The sequence below is a fragment of the Cryptotermes secundus genome, unplaced genomic scaffold (assembly GCF_002891405.2).
Source record: "Cryptotermes secundus unplaced genomic scaffold, Csec_1.0 scaffold1928, whole genome shotgun sequence".
Taxonomy (NCBI): Eukaryota; Metazoa; Arthropoda; class Insecta; order Blattodea; family Kalotermitidae; genus Cryptotermes; species Cryptotermes secundus.
The window spans coordinates 476,399-497,959 of record NW_019740681.1 but is presented as its reverse complement, the minus strand read 5'-3'; the positions used below and the strand labels follow the sequence as shown (position 1 = coordinate 497,959).

General features: G+C 42.4%; 1 protein-coding gene across 4 annotated transcripts in view; it reads left to right on the top strand.

The window, feature by feature from the left end:
- Nucleotides 1-21,453, top strand: part of LOC111872620 (CAD protein) — a 77,835-nt gene extending 56,382 nt beyond the window's left edge. For 3 of the 4 annotated variants that reach the window (XM_023866697.2, XM_023866699.2, XM_033754766.1), the window contains 14 exons: nt 2,279-2,515; nt 3,808-4,059; nt 5,028-5,192; nt 5,974-6,135; nt 9,997-10,168; nt 11,447-11,562; nt 12,789-13,004; nt 14,783-14,993; nt 15,580-15,896; nt 16,480-16,621; nt 16,862-16,932; nt 17,373-17,551; nt 18,949-19,153; nt 19,626-21,453. In XM_023866697.2, coding sequence (XP_023722465.1) covers nt 2,279-2,515; nt 3,808-4,059; nt 5,028-5,192; nt 5,974-6,135; nt 9,997-10,168; nt 11,447-11,562; nt 12,789-13,004; nt 14,783-14,993; nt 15,580-15,896; nt 16,480-16,621; nt 16,862-16,932; nt 17,373-17,551; nt 18,949-19,153; nt 19,626-19,823 — 2,643 coding nt within the window. In that variant the 3' untranslated portion in view covers nt 19,824-21,453. Of the gene's footprint in view, nt 1-2,278; nt 2,516-3,807; nt 4,060-5,027; nt 5,193-5,973; nt 6,136-9,996; nt 10,169-11,446; nt 11,563-12,788; nt 13,005-14,782; nt 14,994-15,579; nt 15,897-16,479; nt 16,622-16,861; nt 16,933-17,372; nt 17,552-18,948; nt 19,154-19,625 lie in introns of those variants that run through there. The other variant, XM_033754767.1, reaches the window with a different exon arrangement.
- The last annotated feature ends 108 nt before the right edge of the window (nt 21,454-21,561 follow it).

Sequence of the window (21,561 nt, the reverse complement as noted above, 5' to 3'; positions counted from 1 at the left end):
GGTAAAGGCAACTAATTTAGTTTAATTCATTCCGAGGATACCCCTAACGAATAATTATATATCAGTAAATAATTCGCCGATGAAAACAAAACTTGGCCAGCACGTAATCACAGTAACTGAGTTTCCCTCCGGCTGGAGACACAGGCCGACAGGACGCTCCGTGTTGCCGAATTATGCAGCCAGCATCGCAAGAAAGAAACGGCACGCACCGGGCAGGAAAGCACCCGGCGTCAGTGTGGGAAAGTGCACAGAATTGTTACCAAGTTTCATTGCCGTCGGTAAATTGTTCATTGATTCATAATTATTAATTCGAGGTCGCCTCCGAGTCAGTCATAGTGTGTATATACTTATCGGACGAAAACACACTGTGTCTCCATCACAAAGATTAACCGGTTAGCGTTGCGTAGGAACCAAAGTTATGGGCTTTACATGAAAGGAACACTATGCTTAATGTTATATTTTAGCGTCCTGTTGCACTGATTTAAGTCCATGATTTATTTTATCCGTCTTCTAGTGCATACATTCATTCATCTATCCCCACACACGCAGTCACAGGAGCAAGACGCAACACAGAGCACAATACACGATAGTGAAAGAGTGCTCCAACAGAAGATGATAGAAGTGACTCGCGTAATGAAACACGACGTAGGAATGAAATATCCTGTACAATTTTAATATTTTAACACTTAACATTTATCAGTATATATGATAAATATATATTTTAGTTATTTTAGTATGTATAGACAAGGCATGCAATGAACTAGTTTGTCGTGGATTGGATCAGCACCTGAAGATGGCACTTTTGTGCCGAAACATGTAGTGCGAGTGAGAAGAGGGGATAGATGAATGTATGCACTAGAAGACGGATAAAATAAATCATGGACACTATGCTTGCTTAAAAGGAACTCCGTGGTCTGTAGTCCGCAAGCGACCACCGCTTGTCGGCGAAGTTAGTGCCAACTTTAGCGGATAGAGGGTGTCGTGTGGTGAACGCAACGGATCCCCACGGCCGTTAATCTCGGTTTTCTAGTGCGCTGTGCTTGCGTACATTGCCCAAATTGTATATCAGGTAGAGGAACTTGAGGCTTCAGGGGTTTCGCTGGGACTGGGATTAGTGCGGTCCCCACATTATCAGCTCTTAACAACAAAGAAACGAGTGACGCCAGTCCGCGCCGGAAATCGCTGATTACGAATATCTTGTTCTATTGCCGTGCTGCAGGATTATATCTATATAGATCGGAGCATGGACCTTGAACGTGCAGAGATAAACGCGAAGGACGAAAGGGCGTGCCTGTGTACGTTTTCGCATTAGTTTGAAACACATTAAGCCGGGGTGAAGGTTCGAGCCAACCCTGAGAAGTAAGGCATGTGAGAATGTAGATGGGATTCAGCTGGCTACGGAGAAAGTCCAGTGACTAGTTAATGTAAGCACAGTAATGAGCCTCCAGGTTCAGTAAAAAGCAGGAGATTGAGACCGGCCGAGCGACTGTTACCTTCTTAAGGAAGGATTCTGCTTGGGGTTTCTGAACCTGAGAGCTCCACGCAGATATTAATGAATACAGCAAGTAAATTACATATATTTCGTGGACTGACCCCTATCGAACTGAACCGGGCCACTTATCCCAGCTGAAAGCAGACATTTTGGACATTTAATTGAAGCTACATAAGCTGTTCAATATAGTCGTTTCATCTAATTCCAAACACAAATTGTTTTCTTTCCCAGTTCTTTCTTTCTTTCTTCAAGCCAAACTGCATTTCAAGTAGCCACAGCCTTATCAGTCATAGTGACTTCAGGAATGGCCTACTGAAGTTACCACAAAGTCACGGGACACTTTGTGCACCGTCATGTGGTAGGATGACAAATGAATAATAAACTGGAATGGTTTAGAAGGAAGGGCTCGTGGCCAAATAGAGGCACTGTCCCAACATTTTTCTGGAGAGACTGAGACACTCTGAATGAGAGTCAAGGGCGTTAACGCATCACATCTCCACTACAGAGCCCAACTGGTTAATGCTGTTTGGGGAAACAGTCGCTGTTTTCTGTGAGAATCATACGGAACATGGGTAACAGTCGCTGCTTACTGTGAGAACCATATGGAACACATAAATACACTGTATGGGCAGAATGTAGAGACTTTATATATAAGAATTCTGTCCGTACCTCACAGAGACACATTAGGTCTCCTCTACAGAGCTCAACCGGTTAATGCTGTTTGGGGAAACAGCATTGTGATTTGAAGTGTGACTATTTGGTGGATGGTTTTCACTCTTTGTGTAGGTGGAGCCCGCGGAGTGGACTTTTGAAGACATCGACTCCTCGGGTGGTGAGCTCAACCATCTATCTGACTTCCTGGCACGGAAACAGTTCGACCTGGTGATCAACCTGCCAATGCGCAATGGTGGGGCGCGTCGTGTCTCCTCCTTCATGACTCATGGCTACCGTACGCGACGTCTTGCAGTGGACTATTCCGTGCCCCTCATCACGGATGTCAAGTGCACCAAGATGCTGGTTCTGGTGGGTATGCCCCCTCTGGTCACCCCTCTTCTTTGTCCAAAAGTTTCAGACATACTCTACAAACAGATTTTAGAATACAGTGCACAAAGTTCACCTGTGAAGTAACAAGTGACTATACTCCGTCTGCTATGGGAACGAGAGGGCATTATCATCAGTTGGTGACGTAACCATGACATCATTCTTAGGAAATAAAACTAGTTTCTCCTTCCAGCAAACTTACGGTGTTAATAGACCAGCTGTAAATTTACACATTCATACATGGGTCTTTTCTCCTCTAAGGTTTGCCCACACGAGGTATGACAGAGTAGGGGGACTTCAGATGAAGTTCACTGTCCTGTAGCAGATGACATTGTGCAGTCTGTTAGACGCTTACCGACATTTCGGTGAAATACGTTGCCTTGAGCCTCAGGCCATGTTGTGAAGATGCAGACAGCGTGTTTCTCCAAAGTGTCACGTTGCATCCCAGAAGACAGTAATTTTCTGAGCTTCATCTGTATTTTGTATGCATTTGACGCTTGGTCCATCTCCCCAAGGGAAGAACACGGATGGAGAGCATGTGAGAGAATGGTGGTGAGGAGAATATTTAGACATATGAGAGAGGGGTGACAGGGGGATGGAGAAAACTGCATAATGAGGAACTTCACAACTTGTACTGCTCATCAGATGTTATTAGAGTGATTAAGTCAGTGAAGATGAGATGGGTGGGGCATGTAACATGCATGGTGAAATAAATACCTTCAGGTTAGAAAGCTTCAAAGAAGAGACCGCCCATGAGACCCAGGCATAGCTAGAACTATAATATTAAAATGGGTTGTAAATGAAGAAGATATGAATGCATGGAGTTGATTCATCTGGCTCAGGATGAAGTCGAATGGTGGACTTTTGTGAACATTGTAATGAACCTTCAGGTTACACACAAAGCAGGCAATTTTTTGAGTAGCTGAGCAGCTGTTATTGTGATGAATACTATTTTGTGGGACATAATGCCATCTAGAATGGTGCAAGTTTACTGATGTTTCAGAAGAATGTATTGTTTCCATCTTCATGATCAATGAGTGAGCCAGTCAAGAAACCAGCAATACCCTTGAAACATTGATGAATTTCCCCTGAACTTCGTGGTATTACATCACAGAAGATGGTACGCTTCACAGTAACCACAGAGAGAACCTCTAATCCAGCTGTTGTTCTCTCAAGAAGTCCTCTGTTCTGTGGTGTTGGTTAGATGATTTTGGTTGTAAAGCATATTCTAGCCACATGCAGATCTAACAGACAGTGTTGCAATGGGTTCCTAGGCACTGCAGTTAATTGGACGTGCCCCTCCTCCTATGAAGACGCATACCGATTGCATGACATCGAGGCAGATGCTGAAGCTACCTGGCTTCATTGATGTCCACGTGCATGTCCGGGAGCCGGGTGCAACACATAAAGAAGACTTTTCTTCAGGCACTTCAGCTGCTCTTGCCGGTGGGATCACCATGATTCTCGCCATGCCTAACACCAATCCGTCTGTGATTGATCACCAGACGTTCTCACTCGTCAAGGAGGTAAGTGCCTATGGCTGTGTCTTGATAACGTTAAAGTGAAGGCTGTTAGTAAGTGGGTGGTAATTTAAGTCCTTCTTGTGTTGCGTCTGGTGTTTACTGTGGGGCATTTTCGGTGACTATTCGGTGTCAAATGTTGAGGGTTTTCCATTGTTTTGGTAAACCTTGCAGATGCCGTCTTCAGGATTAATAACATTGAGAGTGATTATATAGCTCTTGCATTAAGCAGTGCATCAGATATGAAGCTATGATTGGATGAACAGAGGAGTGGGATGCTAACCAATAGGGAGTGAACATGTGGTTAACAATAAGTGATGGTAAAAAATGTTCTGGCCTTTTTTTTATTAACCTGAAACAGTCCTCTTCACTAATTGCATGGTCGCTTCTCTGTTCCTGCAATCATAGCATCATCTCCAATGCACTTTGCAATGTGAGAGCTATGCAGGAGCTGTCCTTCCCCTCAGTAACCATGAAGTAAGGTTTTCGAAAGAGTTGAAGAAACCTTCAATGCTTAACATGGACAAATCCTGAAAGTCAAAGGCACATACATAGATAACTGCTTCTCCACTGTTGGCACCCAATGAAGCCTGATGTTAGGATAGAACATGGATGATAAGATAGGGGATACAGCCTGGATTCATCTGGCTCACATAGATGTCTCAAAATAATTAGTCTAAGCAGCTCAGCATTTCACAGTTTGTTTGGTCTTTCAGTGGAAACCAAATGCAAAACTTATGTCAGTTGTAAAGATTGTTGTCATCTGAAATGTGACACTATGTCATCTGATGGATTATTACCATCATTTTGATGTCACTTCCTGCCTCCATCTTCAGGCTAGAAGAATATTTCTAAAGGTGGAGGCAGTACACCCCTCCAAAATATCACTAACAATCTAGCAGGCAGTGCAGTATCACATCCCAGAATACAACAATCTTCTCACCAGAAGTGAGGTACCCTTCTGTTGTTTGCAGCTGGCACACGCCGGAGCTCGCTGTGACTATGCTTTGTTCCTGGGAGCTTCAGTTGATAATTATGGAGATATCTCGGACCTGGCTCCGTCAGCTGCAGGACTCAAGATGTACCTGAATGAAACATTCACAACCCTCACACTCAAGGATCTGACAGTGTGGAGCAAGGTAAGGGTACTGGCTTCTTGTGGCATGAATGTTAAGATTGCGGTCTTACAGGATGTGATGTCAGTGTCAAGACTGTGTAGTACTGGTTGGTAGGATAACTGATGATCTGGAAGGGATGTGGAAGGAAGCAGTCATAGCCTGATCAGGGTACTTTATTGGCCTTTGCCTGGAGGCAATGAGGAGCCCCACGAAAGCCTCAAGTCAGGATAACCAGTGGCCCAGTTGACATTTGAAACAAGCTCCTCCATAATGAAAGCCTTGAACATTATTGCTAGACCAACCTTTGATGACACTGCTTAGTCTCGTAGACAGGTGCGGTGTTTCAAAGAAACCTGCTGCCTCCATTTTCAGGGTTATATCACAGAAACCACAGTCTTAAGGTACAGACATGTCTGTACAGCAGTTGTCCCTGTTGCTTAATTACTTAAGCATGTCATGAAGACATGTGAGGGAGTGGAGGTATAATTCCATCATTCTCAACCTTGGCACTAGATAGAGGTAAATGGTCAGCTTCATGCCCCTAACATTTTACTCCCAGGGAAACAGCCTCTGGTAACAATTGGATAGGAGGCTGGGCAGGCCTCATAGTTTTTCTGAATGCTGTGGAGATGAAACATCTGGCACCGCCAGGAACGGAACCTGAGCCATCCAGCCATAGCCCATTACTGCACTGACTGAGCTGTCATGACTCCTTGTTCGTACATCGTCTGCGATGGAATGCAGTGGCAATAAGTGGGAATAATGATTGTTTTGCAATGGTTTAATGTCTGTTTCTGAACAGCATTTCGACAGTTGGCCCAGGAAGTATCCACTGTGTGTCCATGCAGAAAGTCAAACTACAGCTGCAGTCTTACTGTTAGCAACACTGCATAGTCGACCAATCCACATCTGCCATGTTGCTCGTAAAGAAGAGATCCAGATCATCCGAGCTGCCAAGGAGAAGGTATGGGTACTTATCCAGTGGTGTCTGATGCCTCTTTTCGAGAAGCTTTGACACGTCACTTATGCAGTTACTCAGACACAAAAATAAAGACGTGAAATACTGAAATCCTGCTGACGTGGTGCCATAGAAACTCCTCAGAAGAAGATACATGTCCTTAACGTAAGAAAGTATGTTGTGGATTGTCGTGGCAAAGTTCAGATATTTGGGGATGACAGTAACAAATCTGTATTATATTCATGAAGAAGTTAATTACAGATTAAATTCAGGCAATGGTTGTTACCATTCAGTTCAGAATTGTGCGTCTTCTTGGCTCCTGTTCAGAAACATGAAGTTCAAAATTTGTAAAACTATAATTTCGCCTTTGGTTTTGTATGGGTGTGAAACTTTGTCTCTCTTAATAAGGTGAGAACGTAGACTCAGGGTGTCTGAGGAAGCGAGAGTAGAGTGGACAAATCTGTATAATGAGGACCTTCATAACTTGTACTTCTCAAGTATTATTAGAATGATCAGGTCAAGGAGGATGAGGTGGGAAGGGCATGTAGCACACACGAGAGGGAAATGCATGCAAGGTTTTGGAAGGAAGACATGAAAGAGAGAGACTTTCAGGAAGCTTAGGCATAGATGGGAAGATAATATTAAGATGGATCTTCAAGAAACAGAATGAGAGGATGTGGACTGAATTATGTGGCACGGGATAGGCACCAGTGGTGGGCTGTTGTGGATGTGGTACTGAACTGAGCTTCATAGAAGGCGGGGAGTTTCTTGACTAAATGAACAGGTATCATTCTACGCGTTCACTTCCGTCTTTAAGACAGCCATCCAGTTTTCAAAACTGCAACATTGTACTAGTTCTTAAAGTCAGAATATTTCAGTGCTATTGCATTATCGTTGTTCCACTAAAATACACATATTTGAGAACATAATTCTTTATCTGTTCCCGTGCTGTTTTTCCTCTTGTGGCATCCATGTTTTCTGTGTTGTTTTGTTTAGCCCTATGAATATCAGCATGGTGGCGTTATCGTTGTTATTTGCTTGTGCCCCCTTAGTATGTATGTTCCCACTAGTGAACAGAGTTGCATTAGAGAGACGTGAATATGTAGAATAAGACATCAATGCAACAGGATGCTGAAATACAATAAAGTGAGCAGGTGTTTGCTACTCAAGAAGGAGTGCTGCGTGGAGTGAGAGAGTAAGTGTACTGAATTCTATTGTGTGATTGCCTGGCTTTATCAGACAAACCCCACCCCAAACATTCCACTTCTACCAAGAACACTGAGATTGTGTAACTGATATCACCACACAAAAAAAATTATGTACTCAAATTTTGGCCTTGTGAAGGATATACTTAGGAAGACATTGTTGTCCAATATTTAAAATTTCTTGTACTTGTAGTCAGTGCTATTTCATGTTCAGAGGTTGTGATGTCAGATCTTTGTATGTGGAAATTCTGTAAACATGAGTTTTATTCTTTTCATTTCATTGTTTTGAGTTACTGCAACAGCAAATTGCCGAGCATTAAGATATTGCATGAACATAAATTATGTAGTAGCTCCCAAACAAATGGGCAGTCTTTTGTTTCAATGTATTGTATCTTTTCTATGATTAAGGCACTATGCTACAAGTCGGAAGGTCGTGGGTTCAAATACCGATGAGGTCATTGGATTTTTTCAGTTGACCTAATCCTTCTGGCCGCACTATGGCCCTGGGGTTCACTCAGCCTCTAACAGAAATGAGTACCAGGAATTAAATAAATAATTTTCCTGGGGAGTAAAGCGCGGCCAGTGCGTAAGGCTGACAACCTTACCGCCATCTGTGAGACGATTGTGTAGATAATGTGGGACCCTCAACGTCTCGCCACCCTTTGGGTCTTCATGGCCTGGTACAGGGATAGCTTTACTTTTTTTTACTTTTTTATTGCTAATGTTTTTATGTGGATAGGTGAAGTACAGGATACTGAACAGGGAGACAGTTTATTATTGACTATTTGTCCGTGTTTTTTGTGGAGATGGCGTTAAACACTGACTTGAACACATCATTCAGCAATATGTGGGACTGCAAAGGAATACAGGAGAAAGCAGGAGAACTTAGCAGTGCAAAAACTTATGTAACATATGAGGAGATTTAATGTTGAACTCTTAATGGCTGTTATGCTTGCCATATAAAAAGATGGGATTTGAGGTTTTCATGACATATTTATTAAGACTAAGGTATTATAGGATGTGGCACCATGTAGTTTTCCAGATGGGTACAAGTATCTTGGAGGAAATATGCAGATCCAGTTTGTACCTCACAGGAAACACATTACATCTCTGCTACAGAGTCCAACCGGTTAATGCTGTTTGGGGAAACAGCCGCTGTTTACTGTGAGAACCATATGGAACATGTAAATACACTGTGTGGGCAGAATGCAGTTTTTGGATGTTAAAGCAGTTGGTACTTATAGTTACCGCTGTCCTCTAAAGGTTAAGGCGTTAAAAACGGCAAATTTGAGGTGTCTTTGTAAGCAATGTTACTGGTTGTGGAAGTGAATAATTACAAAAATTTCACAAGAAAATTAAAAAGTATCGTTCCTCCTCACTTAATGTTTCCCTTGATAACTGAAGCAAAGTTGTCTCTGAAGTCTAGCATGCTCCACTTCATAAGAACTGGTCAGTCAGAGTGGCAGTGCTCCACATATTCACTCCTCTCTTATGTTACGAATCAGATTCTTTGTTTGGTTTGCGTCTTTTCAAGTGCAGGAATACTTTGAAATTTCTTGGTACTGAAAACTTTGTGGGCCATGTTCTGGACACCACTGATATAGTCATGTGATTTGTTATTGTTCCCTTCCCGCGCCCGACATAAGATGCTTCTGTAACACAGATCTGCTACATGGAACATGTGTAAGGAGGAGATATCTTAAGATATCGCCAGGAGGAATGTACACAATACAGCTGAACTGTGTATCATTGTTAACTATTTGTGTTAGATATAACACTATTTTCTTGTAGTAAGAAAGTGATGACATTGGTAACTATATCAATAGCTATGTAGCTCTTGGTAGCACTGGTTTCTGTGAAGAACATGTTCAGTTCAGTTGGATGGGATTACCATACTTGCTTGCATGATTGTGTCTCTCAAGTGACTGCATCACCCATTTTCGGGGGGGACCAAATCAGTGATAACTGTTTTACGTCACATAGTCACTTTTTTATTTTTTTTTTTTTTTTTTTGCGATCGTTGTCACGATTATCAGTGTGTGTGTCTCCCTCCCGATGCACCGATAGAAAGGATGCAGAAAGAATCACTAATGCCCAGATTTGAGATATGCCATGGCATTTACCTGGAGGGACTGAGGAAAATCACGAAACCCTTCCAAAGTACATGATTTCCCAGTTAGCTCTCTTGTCTTTTGTCATCCCATAACCTCATTTCTATAAATTGTAGTTCTAATGCTGTTCTCCATATCCTTGTTTAGCGCAGTTGGTTGAGGCACAATGCTACACGAGTTCAGTTCCCAATGAGGTCACTGGATTTTTTCAACTGACCTAATCCTTCCAACGGCACAATGGCCCTGGTGTCAACTCAGCCTCTAACAGAAATGAGTACCAGGAATCTTCCTGGGGGTAAAGGGCAGCTGGCACGTAAGGCTGACCTCACCGCCATCTGTGATCTAGTTGTTTTAGAAAATGTGGGAGCCTCGACATCTCACAACCCTATGGGCCTCCATGGCCTGTTACAGGGACAGCTTTACCTTTACCATTTCCTTGTTATATCCATTCTGTGGCCAGTAATTGTCTGCATCATTACTTGACCCATCTGCTGTATTCATGTTGTGATTTCAGATGTTATGATATATTCTTGATTTTGTATAATGTGCAGGGTCTGCCTGTGACGTGTGAGGTGTGCCCACATCATCTGTTCCTCTCTCAGAAGGACATGGACAGGCTCGGACCCAGAAAGGGCAGTGTGAGACCAGTTCTTGGGACAGAGGAAGATCAGCAGGCACTCTGGGACAACCTGGACATAATAGACGTCTTTGCTACAGATCATGGTGAGTCTGCTCTGTTCCTTGGTGGTTCATTATTTTTGTTCACACTCCACAGCCCTAACCTCTTGTTGAGGGGTTACTCCTGTCTGACTGTTCAGAAGGACACATCTGTACCTGTCGTAATCTTCTTGTTCATCGTTATTGTTATTTCCTGTTGAAACTGGGATTGCTGTTGTTTTGCAAAACTTTGTGATTCTGTGTAGTTCAGACAGAGCCCAATGGTTTGGAGGCTCATGCCACTTCCATCTTCAGCGTTGAAACTAAAGCAAAAGAAACTGGCAAGAACAGGGAGGAAAAATTGGAGGAATTTAGGCATTTTGCTGTGACTCGATGGATGACAGAGACATTAAGCTGAGAACAACCTCTAACCTTTTTGAAAGTGTGCAGTAAAGCTCAGCCTCCCTACTGGCTTCTGCTTGTGTTTAGCATGGCTTACCCTTTGACCCTGCAATGTTGGGCTGTGTGCAAAATACATGGCATTCACGATAATCACAACGAAATCCTTGAATCTGATAAATTTATTTAAGTTTCCTCTCTTGTTTAACTACCTGATTCAAGAAGAAAATAAGAGGAGACTGAACTCAGGTAATGCTTGCTACCGTTCAGTCCAGAACATTTTGTCTTCTCGTCTGCTGTCCAAAAACATGAAAATTAGAATATACAAAACTATAATTTTGCCTTTGGTTCTGTATAGGTATGAAACTTGATCTCTTGACATTAAGGGAGGAACATAGACTGAGGGTGTTTGAGAACAGGGTGTTGAGGAGACTATTTGGACTGAAGAGGGATGAAGTGACAGGAGGTTGGAGAAAACTGCATAATGAGGAGATTCATAACTTGGACTCTTCTCAGAGTATAATTAGAATGATCAAGTCAAGGAGGATGAGGTGAGCAGGCATGTAGCACGAATGGGGGCGAAGAGGAATGTATATAGGATATTAGTGGGAAAGCTAGAAGGAAAGAGACCATTAGGAAGACCAAGATGTACATGGGTGGACAATATTGAAATTGATCATAGAGAGATAGGATGGGATGGGATGGATTGGATTTATCTGACTCAGGATAGGGACCTGTGGAGAGCTCTTGTGAACACAGTAATGAACCTTTGGGTTCCATAAAATGTTGGGAGTCCTTGAGTAGCTGCAGAATTGGCTGTTTTTCAAGAAGGGCTCAGCTCCATGAGTGAGTGAGCGAGTGAGTCTTGTTTAACTTTCTAAATTTCTGTTAATCGCCCTGCATGTGTGTTGATATCGCCGTGTTGTGTTCTTCTGTTTCAATTAGCACCCCACACTGTGGAAGAGAAAACAAGTGAGAAATTCCCACCAGGTTTTCCTGGACTGGAAACAATACTGCCACTTCTGCTGACTGCCATCCATGATGGGAAACTGACATTAGAGGTACAGACACAATGCACTAAATATGTTACGAGGTTTTGATATCTTCAGCCGTGATAGCTCAGTCAGTATAGTGACTAGGCTGAGAGACTTGAGTCTCGATCCCCAACAAGGGCACAGGGTCTCATTACTTGAAAGTGTCCAGTGCAGCTGTGGGGCCTAGCCCAGTCTCTTATGCAATGGACCGTAGGGACTCATTACCTGGGGGGAGTAAATTGGCCCAGGACTAAAGCTTACCTCTCATCTCCGTTGAGTGCTGAGGTTAAGAATGTATGGAGCTATACCTCCACTGTCCTCTAAGTCTTTATAGCGGTGCTTATTAAGTACAGGAGCAACTTTACAGAAGCTGGTGAATTCTGTTATTGATTGCTGGGATCGGAACAAGATGAAGTGTCAAGTACATGGAAATTTGGTTAATGCGTTGTGTCCATCAGCTAGTGCCATTGCGATGGCTAAACGAGGGAAGTTACATTGACACATGCAGATGTGTGCCCTTGTGTAAATACTGTAAAACAATGTACGTTATTTGTTTATTGATTCTTGGATTGTGTAATGATGATGCTTCTTCAATTACATAGATTGTGTGTATATATAGCATGGGCACTGTCATGACTTTTTTGGGGATAGGTGTGGGGGGGATCAGAAAATTAGCTTACAAATTTAGGTTCATAGCCTTTTTAAAATATTTTTCATAGATTGCCCTTTGCATTCAGGATACAAGAATAACTTTTCAAATGTAATATTAATATTATTATATTTCCTTCTCTCATTTCAATTTTTGATTGTTTTCCAAAAAATATGGTGACCTCCCCTCCTACGCACATGCACAGACAGAGGTGCCCGTGTTAAACATAGCATAAAATTGTAGAATGAATGTGCCCAGTGAATTGAAAAAGAACATGGAAGGGCATGGTTGATGGATACGTTAAGGACTTGTGAGATTTCCAGAGGGCACTTTCTTAGAGCAAACGCGTGCAGTGCGCTGACTTAGAAGAGTTGCTGCTGACTCTTCTGCTGGAGTATGTGCTTGCGGACGCTTCTTGGTATTATCACAGACTCTCCCTGGCGCCATTGAGAAAATCAAGTAGTAATCTGTCAGGATTATTTGTTTCCGGGACCACCCCCCTCCCAAGGGGAGGAGGGCACCAAGCAGGAGTGCCAACCTCTCAACCGCAATGTCACTACTTAGCATTCAGCTGTTAACATTTGTTTCCATGATTTTTCTGCAGGATCTGATTGACAAGTTCCATCGGAACCCACGCAAGATCTTCAACTTGCCGGAACAGCCCCACACGTACGTGGAAGTTGACATGGAAGAGGAGTGGGTGCTCCCTGAGGCTATGCCTTACAGTAAGTCCCGGTGGACACCTTTTGCTGGCATGAAAGTGCGTGGTGCTGTACACAGAGTTGTTGTGCGCAGTGAAGTTGCGTATGTTGACGGACAGGTAAGAAGACACACTTGGGTCTGAGAGGAAGTGCACAGGGCCTTCTGTCACCTTGTGCTCCCTGCTGCATGGCTCTTAACAGGGGTTACTGTCTCTTTGACTTGTTTGTCACTTTCTTTGTGTGAATGAGGAAGTTAAGGGAGGGCCTAAGTGAGGGTGCCTGAGAACATAGTGCTGAGGGGGGATATTTGGACCAAAGGGGGTGGAAATAACAGCTGGTTAGAGGAAAATTACATAACTAGGACCTTCATAATTTGTACACTTCGCCAAATATTTTCAAATTAGTCAAAACAAGGAGGGTGAGATGGGAATGGCATATAGCATGCATGGAAGCGAATACAAGTGCACATGATATTTTGGCATGAGGCACTGAAGGAGGCAGACCACTAGAAATACCTGGGAGTACATGCGAGGATAATATTAGAATGGATCTTAAAGAAATAGAATGGGGAGAAGGTGTGGACAGGATTCATCTGACTCAGTATAGGCACCATTGGTGGACTCGTGTGAACCTTCAGGTTCCATAAAGTTCTGGGAATTTCTGTGGTAGCTGAGCAGCTGTTAGTATCTGATTCTTAGCATGAGTGTGAGTGAGTCGTCACTTCCTATGGGAGCATAACGTAACAAGTTAGGAAGTGTATGCATAACATAACAATTGCTATTGCCTCTAGATTTTCAGTCAGTGAATGCCAGCATCTGTTGTTGTCCTGTACACAGCATAGAACACACAGGGTGAATGCAGTCCAGAGTTCTGTAGTTATGAGACATGCAGCATGAACTTCATAATAAGGAGCTTCACAACTCGGATTCTTCACCAAGTACAGGGCGTTCAGTCAAGGAGGAAACTTCACAACACCGCTGTCAGGGCCCAATATTCCTCACGGATTGCTGCTCTAACTGTAACAGCACGCGTTGATCAGTGCTAATGACTCGTTCTGCTATCAGCAGTTACAGCAGCAATCTGTGAGGAATGTTGGGCCGGGTGAGTGGTGTTGCGAAGTTTCCTCCTTAACTGAACGCACTGTATAATTTGAACGATTGAGTCAAGCAGATGAGATTGGCAGGAGATATAGGGAGAAGAGGAATACATAAGATATTGGTGGGAAAGGCAGAGGGAAAGTGATTGCTAGGAGGATCAAGATGTAGGGGGGTGGATAACATTAAAATGGATCTTAGAGAAATAGGACAGGATGGTATGGACTGGATTGACCTGGCTCAGGATAGGGACCAGTGGAGGGCTATTGTGAACACGGTAATGAACCTTCAGGTGCCATAAAATGCTGGGAAGTACTTGAGTAGCTGCATGAATGGCAGCTTCTCGAGAAGTGCTTAGCTCCATGAAATTAGTTAGTTTATTTAGAACTTATGGGAAAAGTGCACTGAACATGAAATCTGTGTTTCATATTTCTCTGAAACTTGTGTTTGAAATGTTTGAATTATGCTCAAGATGCTTGCACAAACACAGGTGGGTCTGCATGCAAAGTGTTTGCTACAGCTGTCCAATTTTAACCAAAACTGGGACACATGGAAAGTGTTTAGCAAGGATCTCCAGTATCACATGTCATGAAAATCTGTTCTGCAGTTCTTGGGTCATTACATGCAGATGGACGGTAGGCAGCATGGATGGACCAGAGATGGGCCTTAAAAATTAAGTGTGATGGTGTGGACTGGATTCAACTGGTTCATGATAAGGTCTTGAGATTGGCTGTTATGAATGCAACCACCAGCTTCTTGACACACAGCTGTGGCCAGATGTTGCTCCTGCTTTCACTGTCTAGGTGTTGGTGCCCCCCGGCTTTGGTCAGGATGTGCGAGAGTGGCAGATGAGGAAACAGCTGTTCCCCGGCCATCAGGCACCCAGTGGACTGGACACGAGCCGCCCTCCATCCAGCCTTGACTATCCAGTGTCACCTGGTGATATTGCTCCAAAACTTACAATAAAGGAAGTAGACAGACACAGAACAGATGATATGTGGGATGGTGACAATGGTGAGCAACGTACAGAGAGAATCAGATTGAATTGGGTGTAAAATTGGGGTCTCACATTAAGGGAAGAACAGGGTGCTGAGGGTTTGAGAATGGTGCTGGGGGGGATATTTGGACGTAAGAGGGAGGAAGTGACAGGAGAATGGCAAGAACTGAATAGCGAGGGGCTTCATATATTTTACTCCTTGCCAGGCACTGTTAGGGTGAGCAAATCAAGGAGGATGCGATGGGCCAGACATGTAGCAGACATGGGAGATATGACAATGACATACAGAACTTGGTTAAAAAATCTCAGGACAGGAGATACTCATGACATCAGGTATAGATGGGAGGATAATATTAAAATGGGGCATGATGGAATTGACTGTGAAATCATAGACTTCATTCAGCAGGCTTGAGATAAGGTTCAATGGCAAGCTCTTGTGAACGTGGTAATGAAAGTTGCCATGAAAGATGAAGAACGTCTTGATGAACTGAGAGACTGTGAGCTTCTCAAGACAGTCTCTTGTCCATGGAGTTTGTTGGTTACTTTTTCTTCTGTCACTTAAGTCCAGGAGTGGGCAAATGGATTGTGGGTTCTTGCTTCCAGACTTGTATTCCAAACTGCTTTCTGATACCAACACAAGAACCGGAGGCCATCTTGCACCACCGGAACTTGATTTGAAGCTGCAAGCCGGAGCTCGCTGCTTGTCACCTAATCCCTTCTGCAGTACGGCTCGCCACAAAAGTGACAGCAATCCAAACCTGTATGGCTCTCCCATGACAGTCGGCAGTCATGGGCTTACAGGACAGCACATTCTTACCGTTGACATGTTCTCTAAGGACCAGCTGAATGACATCTTCAATCTTGCACAAACACTCAGGATATCCGTGCAGAAAGAGAGGCCTCTAGACCATATCCTGAAGGTATGGACGTCTTGCTGCTCATCCTTCAGATATTTTTATTTATATCTGCCTCTGTCTCTCCATAACTTCTTCTCACATTCCTCCTGTGTCCCATGTTTTTCCTTCCATCTCTATGACATTGTTCCTAACCTGCTGTTCCCATTTGATCTTGGTCTTCCTCCTAGGCTTTTTCCTTTTCAGTTTCGTGTTCAGGCGCCTGGTAATTACAATGATGAATGGCCATGTTGGAATTGACATGAGACATTCTATGTTTTCAGTACATGTCTGAATAAAATGACCCTGTTACAGGCTCATTGTTCTGGTCTGGTATGTTATGTTCTTCCTCTGAATCTTTTATTAGTTTTTGATGAAATTTCATGGAAGATAGCCTTAAATTACTGGCTCATGGTGTGATACTGCGTAGTTCGGTAGAGTGTTACAAATGAATCAGAGAAGCCTGCTGCCTCCATCCTCAGGGTAGCCGAACAGTGTCACATCCAAACAACTGGAGTCATTTCCGTTCTAAATCTAATAAATTATTTTGAATTCTGGCTACTACTTCAAGACTGTCTCTTCTGCATAACGTGATTTTACACTGCCACAGGGAAAGGTAATGGCTTCCGTCTTCTATGAAGTCAGTACACGCACAAGCTGCAGTTTCTCCGCTGCAATGCAGAGACTCGGCGGTCGTGTTATCATCATGGATGAGGCCAGCTCGTCCGTCAAAAAAGGGGAAACTTTGGAAGGTACAAAGTTGCATTCAGCATGCGTGTGTTTCAGTTAGTTCTGAACTCCATACATTTATTGAAAGCAGGCCGTGACTGGTTCCTGCCACTTATTGCCTGTTTCATAATTCACGACAATCTCTGTATCTTGTTAATGTTGCAACATAACCTCTACAGTCTACTGAACCTTCCTTGCATCTCTCTGTACATTGTGCTTGCATGTCATGTGTTTAGTTAACGGATGGAATTTTCTGTGATCAGATTCCATTGCTGTGATGGCTGGATATGCAGATGTTGTTGTGCTCAGACACCCTGAGCCTGGAGCAGTCTCTGTAAGTATTATTGCTGGTATTTGACCCTCTGGAGATTCATCTGAGTCATATATACAAATCCAGCCCATACCTCACAGGAAACACATTACGTCTACACAGCAGAGACCAACCAGTTAATGCTGTTTGGGGAAACAGTCGCTATTTATTGTGAGAATCATATGGAACACATAAATACACTGTGTGGGCAGAATGCAGAGTCTTTATATATATGAATTCCGTCTGTACCTCACAGGAAACACATTACGTCTCCACTACAGAGACCAACCGGTTAATGCTGTCTGGGGAAACAGTCGCTGTTTATTGTGAGAATCATATGGAACACATAAATATGCTGTGTGGGCAGAATGCAGTTTATTAATATTCATGTGGGTGGTATATATGCTTGCCATTGTGCCTTAAATGGTAAATGTTAGGACACTATGGTCACGTTTGTTTTGCAGCGTGCAGCGAATTACTGTCGCAAACCTTTGATCAATGCAGGAGATGGCATCGGTGAGCATCCCACTCAAGCACTGTTGGATGTGTTCACAATCCGAGAGGAGATCGGTACTGTGAATGGACTCACCATCACGATGGTTGGTGATCTGAAACATGGCCGGACAGTGCATTCTCTCGCCAGGTATGATGGACGCAGGTGACTCTCACTAGATGTGGAGGTTGTGTTCATGGCAATCAGGACATGTATTGAAAATACAAAAATGGAAATGCACTGACAACTAAATGCAGTGAAGAAGGAGTAATAAGTGACATGACTGGGTCAAAGTGGAGGTGTAAATCGAGGAAACTGCACGTGCAACTCCCTTGGCATGCCTGGCAGCTTTTACTGCAACTGTAGATAGGCCAGCACGGGCCACTGAGGTGGGAAGCCGGCGACTAACCACTTGAGCTATGGCACGGCCAGCATGGACCTTACTTTACCCAGCATTTTTGTCAGTGTTTCCTTCTGTATGATTTTTAATTTTTTGGGGGGTTTATATTTTGTTCCTTTTGCTTGCATGTAATTTGAGAAAGGCTTACATTTCATCTGACTTCAGTGCTATGTACATGGTCATTCTGAAATGTCTGTGTTTCTGCCTGTCTGCTGGTGACATCAGTTAGGGATTTTCCTAATATCAAACTTTGAAATTTGTTATTGATATGAATAGCCATAGTCCTTAGTATCTTCTGTCCTTTAGCTTATGTTTATTTTGATACTTCTTATCACTGTACCGATGCATGTTCCTACTTCTCCTTTAACATATTCATTAACTTTATGATTTATACATTTCTGCTGGTTCTGTTTCTTCCCATTTGTTGTTTAGTTCCTGTCCAACACTCATGTCAATGCAAAACCATACGTGTGCCTGTTTCTCTTCTTTGCTTTCTTGTTAGGCAGCCCAGTGTAGTTCAAGGCCTCCTGTTTTATGGATTTTAGGATCTTATTTTATAGACATTTGGTAAGACACCATGAGTGGAGGGTCAGCCCATCATAACACCTTTACCTACAGAGGATAACAAACATGAAAGAAATTCAGATATTTATCCATGCCCCAAGTTGGATTTGAACTCACAATCCCAGTGTTTGAGGAGTAGTAGACAGTACATGCCTTAGACTACATGCCACTGACATCAGTCACATGTGACCATTAGCATGTACAATGTTAATAATGTTGAATCATCATCTGTATTTATTTATAGTGCAGTGCTTGAAATCTTAACTAACAGTGATATATGTAGGTTCTAAAGGGATCTGGCCACGGTGTGTAACACTCAGAATTCCTGGGCGTAGTGAACCTGACCTGGATTGTCTGGTGATTGAAGTTAGCAATTTCTAAGGGACCCAACAGAGTAGGTGTCTCCCCGCTCACCTGAGGATGGAAACAAATCTGGTTTCTGAAACGTTGTGTTTTCTAGTTTCTAGAATACTGGATGATGGACAAAGTCCAAAAAGCCCGTAATTTTTAGTAATGTATTTCATTTAGAACATGTAATTTATTTAGAGGTAAAAACTGATAATGTTGACTCTGTGTTTTGCAGGTTGCTCACTCTGTACAATGTGCAGATCCGATATGTGAGCCCACAGGGCCTGAGCATGCCCAGCCACATTGTGCAGTTTGTGGGCTCAAAAGGAATTTCCCAAGAAAAGTTTGACTCTCTTGAAGAAGCCCTTCCAGAAACTGATGTTCTGTACATGACACGAATACAAAGAGAGCGATTTTCATCACAGGAAGAGTATGAGAGCGTAAGTAGGCTCACTTAACTGCTAAATACAGGGTGTTTATAAAATATATACCATTTATCACAGAGATTAGGTGTCCTGGAACATGTAACATACATTGATGTCAAATTTCTGTGGTTTGGTTCATAGAATACATGAAGTACAAACTCCACTGGGTGGATTGGTGGTAGGTGCTGCAACTGTCATTTCATTGAGTTGGAAAGGGAGCGCTGCAGTAAAGGTTTTGGGTGCATTTCAAATCCTCTCTCCCAGTCATTGTTTTAATTATATGAGTAAAGTTTAATTTCTTGCTTTGTATGGTATTTCCTCTGTAAATCTTTAGCTGTTCTGCTTTGTGATATAGACAGGAAAGCAACCATATTCCAGGAAAGGAAAAGGTATTTCTGCTTGTTTTAAATAATGGATGAAACTGAATTACTTTTCAACATAATAAATACGTCCTGTTTATGACTGGTAACTTTATTTTCATTTTCAGGTGTGTGGTCTGTTTGTGATGACTCCACAGTTGATGACCTGGGCAAAGCGCAGGATGGTGGTTATGCACCCATTGCCCCGAGTGTCTGAAATTAGCCCAGAGCTGGATTCTGACCCGAGGGCAGCTTATTTCCGACAGGCTGAATGTGGCATGTACGTTCGCATGGCTTTGCTTGCCATGGTTCTTGGTAAATGTTGAGTGTCCTGAGTTTTGCTCAACTTCACACTGCAGCTGCACTGGATGATTGACAGCACAGCACAGACAAAAGCTCTGAGTGGAAATAATGTCCTTTAGATTTTCTTGATGTGTCCACATCCTTGTTCACTATAGTTCAGTCGCATTGACAAGTTTCATACTACCAACATTCCACTCACATTTCACATGAAGGTGTAAACAGACAATTGGTATAATCAAAGAGACATTTCTCGGGTGTGTTTATAGCCGAATCCCCAACATCACAGTAAAGAAATTAATTAAATAATTCAGTGATTGTAGTTAATGAAGTTGCATATAATGTTACTACTGTTCTCAGTCACAAACATAATTGAAAATAGTAATGTGAGTTCACTTTTGGCTGATTCAAAGTTCTAAATTTCTAAATTCAGTTGGCCAACTTTATAAACACATGTTTTAAATGTGACTGATTTCATGACTGTTTCTAAATGTCCAGAAGTTATATTATGTTCTAAATGGATTCTTTTAAGATTCATTAACTTTTGCATAATACATAGATCCAAGCATATACAGAACATGCATCTGCACACTTCTGAAATTTGATGCAAAATGATTTTAATTCTGAGGTGGGTTGTGAGCTCCAGTGGCATAACCTCTAAAGTTTAGATCCATTACGTTGCAGAAGATTGCGTATCACTTATCAGTGACTGGAAGTTTTACATCCGGTAACTATATTAGGGTAATTATGGTGTAGTTAACTGATTGGTTGGTAGCCCCAAATGAAAAAGTGCATGTGATTACCATTCAAGTTGAGAGGCATAGCTATTTGTGTCCCACCACTGTAAAACAAATGGATGCCATAAATGTCAGACACTGAGACATTCAGTTGGCTTTTGAAGTTCAGATAGTCCACAAAACAGCAAATTGCATGCATAAGACAGTGCAGTATGATGTTAGTTAGAAGTGTCTTTATAAATCAGCATCAGTCTGATACTTTCTTATGTGTTCTCACCCGTGTGATGTGTAAAGCTATGATGTCATGCTGTTTGTAAATGGTACTGACAGTCTGAAGGACTTTCTGTCTCCATCTTCACCCTTTTACCTTGGACATGGATAGAACAGGGTCCTCTGAAACATAGGTATTTATCTTCCAGACTACTTGACATCACATCTCACATAAAAGTTAGTATTCTTAGAAGTCCTTGGCTGGGAGAAGCTTGAATGGCACAGAATGTAATTTATAGTTGACCAGATTTAGTTTCTGAATGGATGTTATTGAAAACTTTTCTGTCGAGCATTAATGGTCCACATTGTTTGACCCTGGGTTCTTAAACATGTAAATGATATTCAGTATTTCCACTTCTTTGTCTGTGCAGCTGCACTCACTAGTATTTCGTTCCGCTACTTGCAGCATATATGAATACATTCCATTTAACTTATATTGTTCATAATGTTAATGTTTAATTTGGTGGTCTATGATGTTGAAGTGCTGATAAATGTCTGTCACTTTACCCCTGCAATGTGCAACTGGTGTAGTTGTATTTTGTATTGTTATTGTGTGTCTTTTTGTCTCTGGAGGAAGAGAAGCTGTATTTTTATATAGTGGCAGAGTTATAAATGATGAAATTGCAAATAAATTGAAATTAATATTATGGACACATGTAATATTTAATTGTTATACACATATCAAAAGTAGCTTCTTTTGTAGAATTAATGACCAGATGGACAGTGTAAACCAATCAGTGTACTTTTATGCAATTCA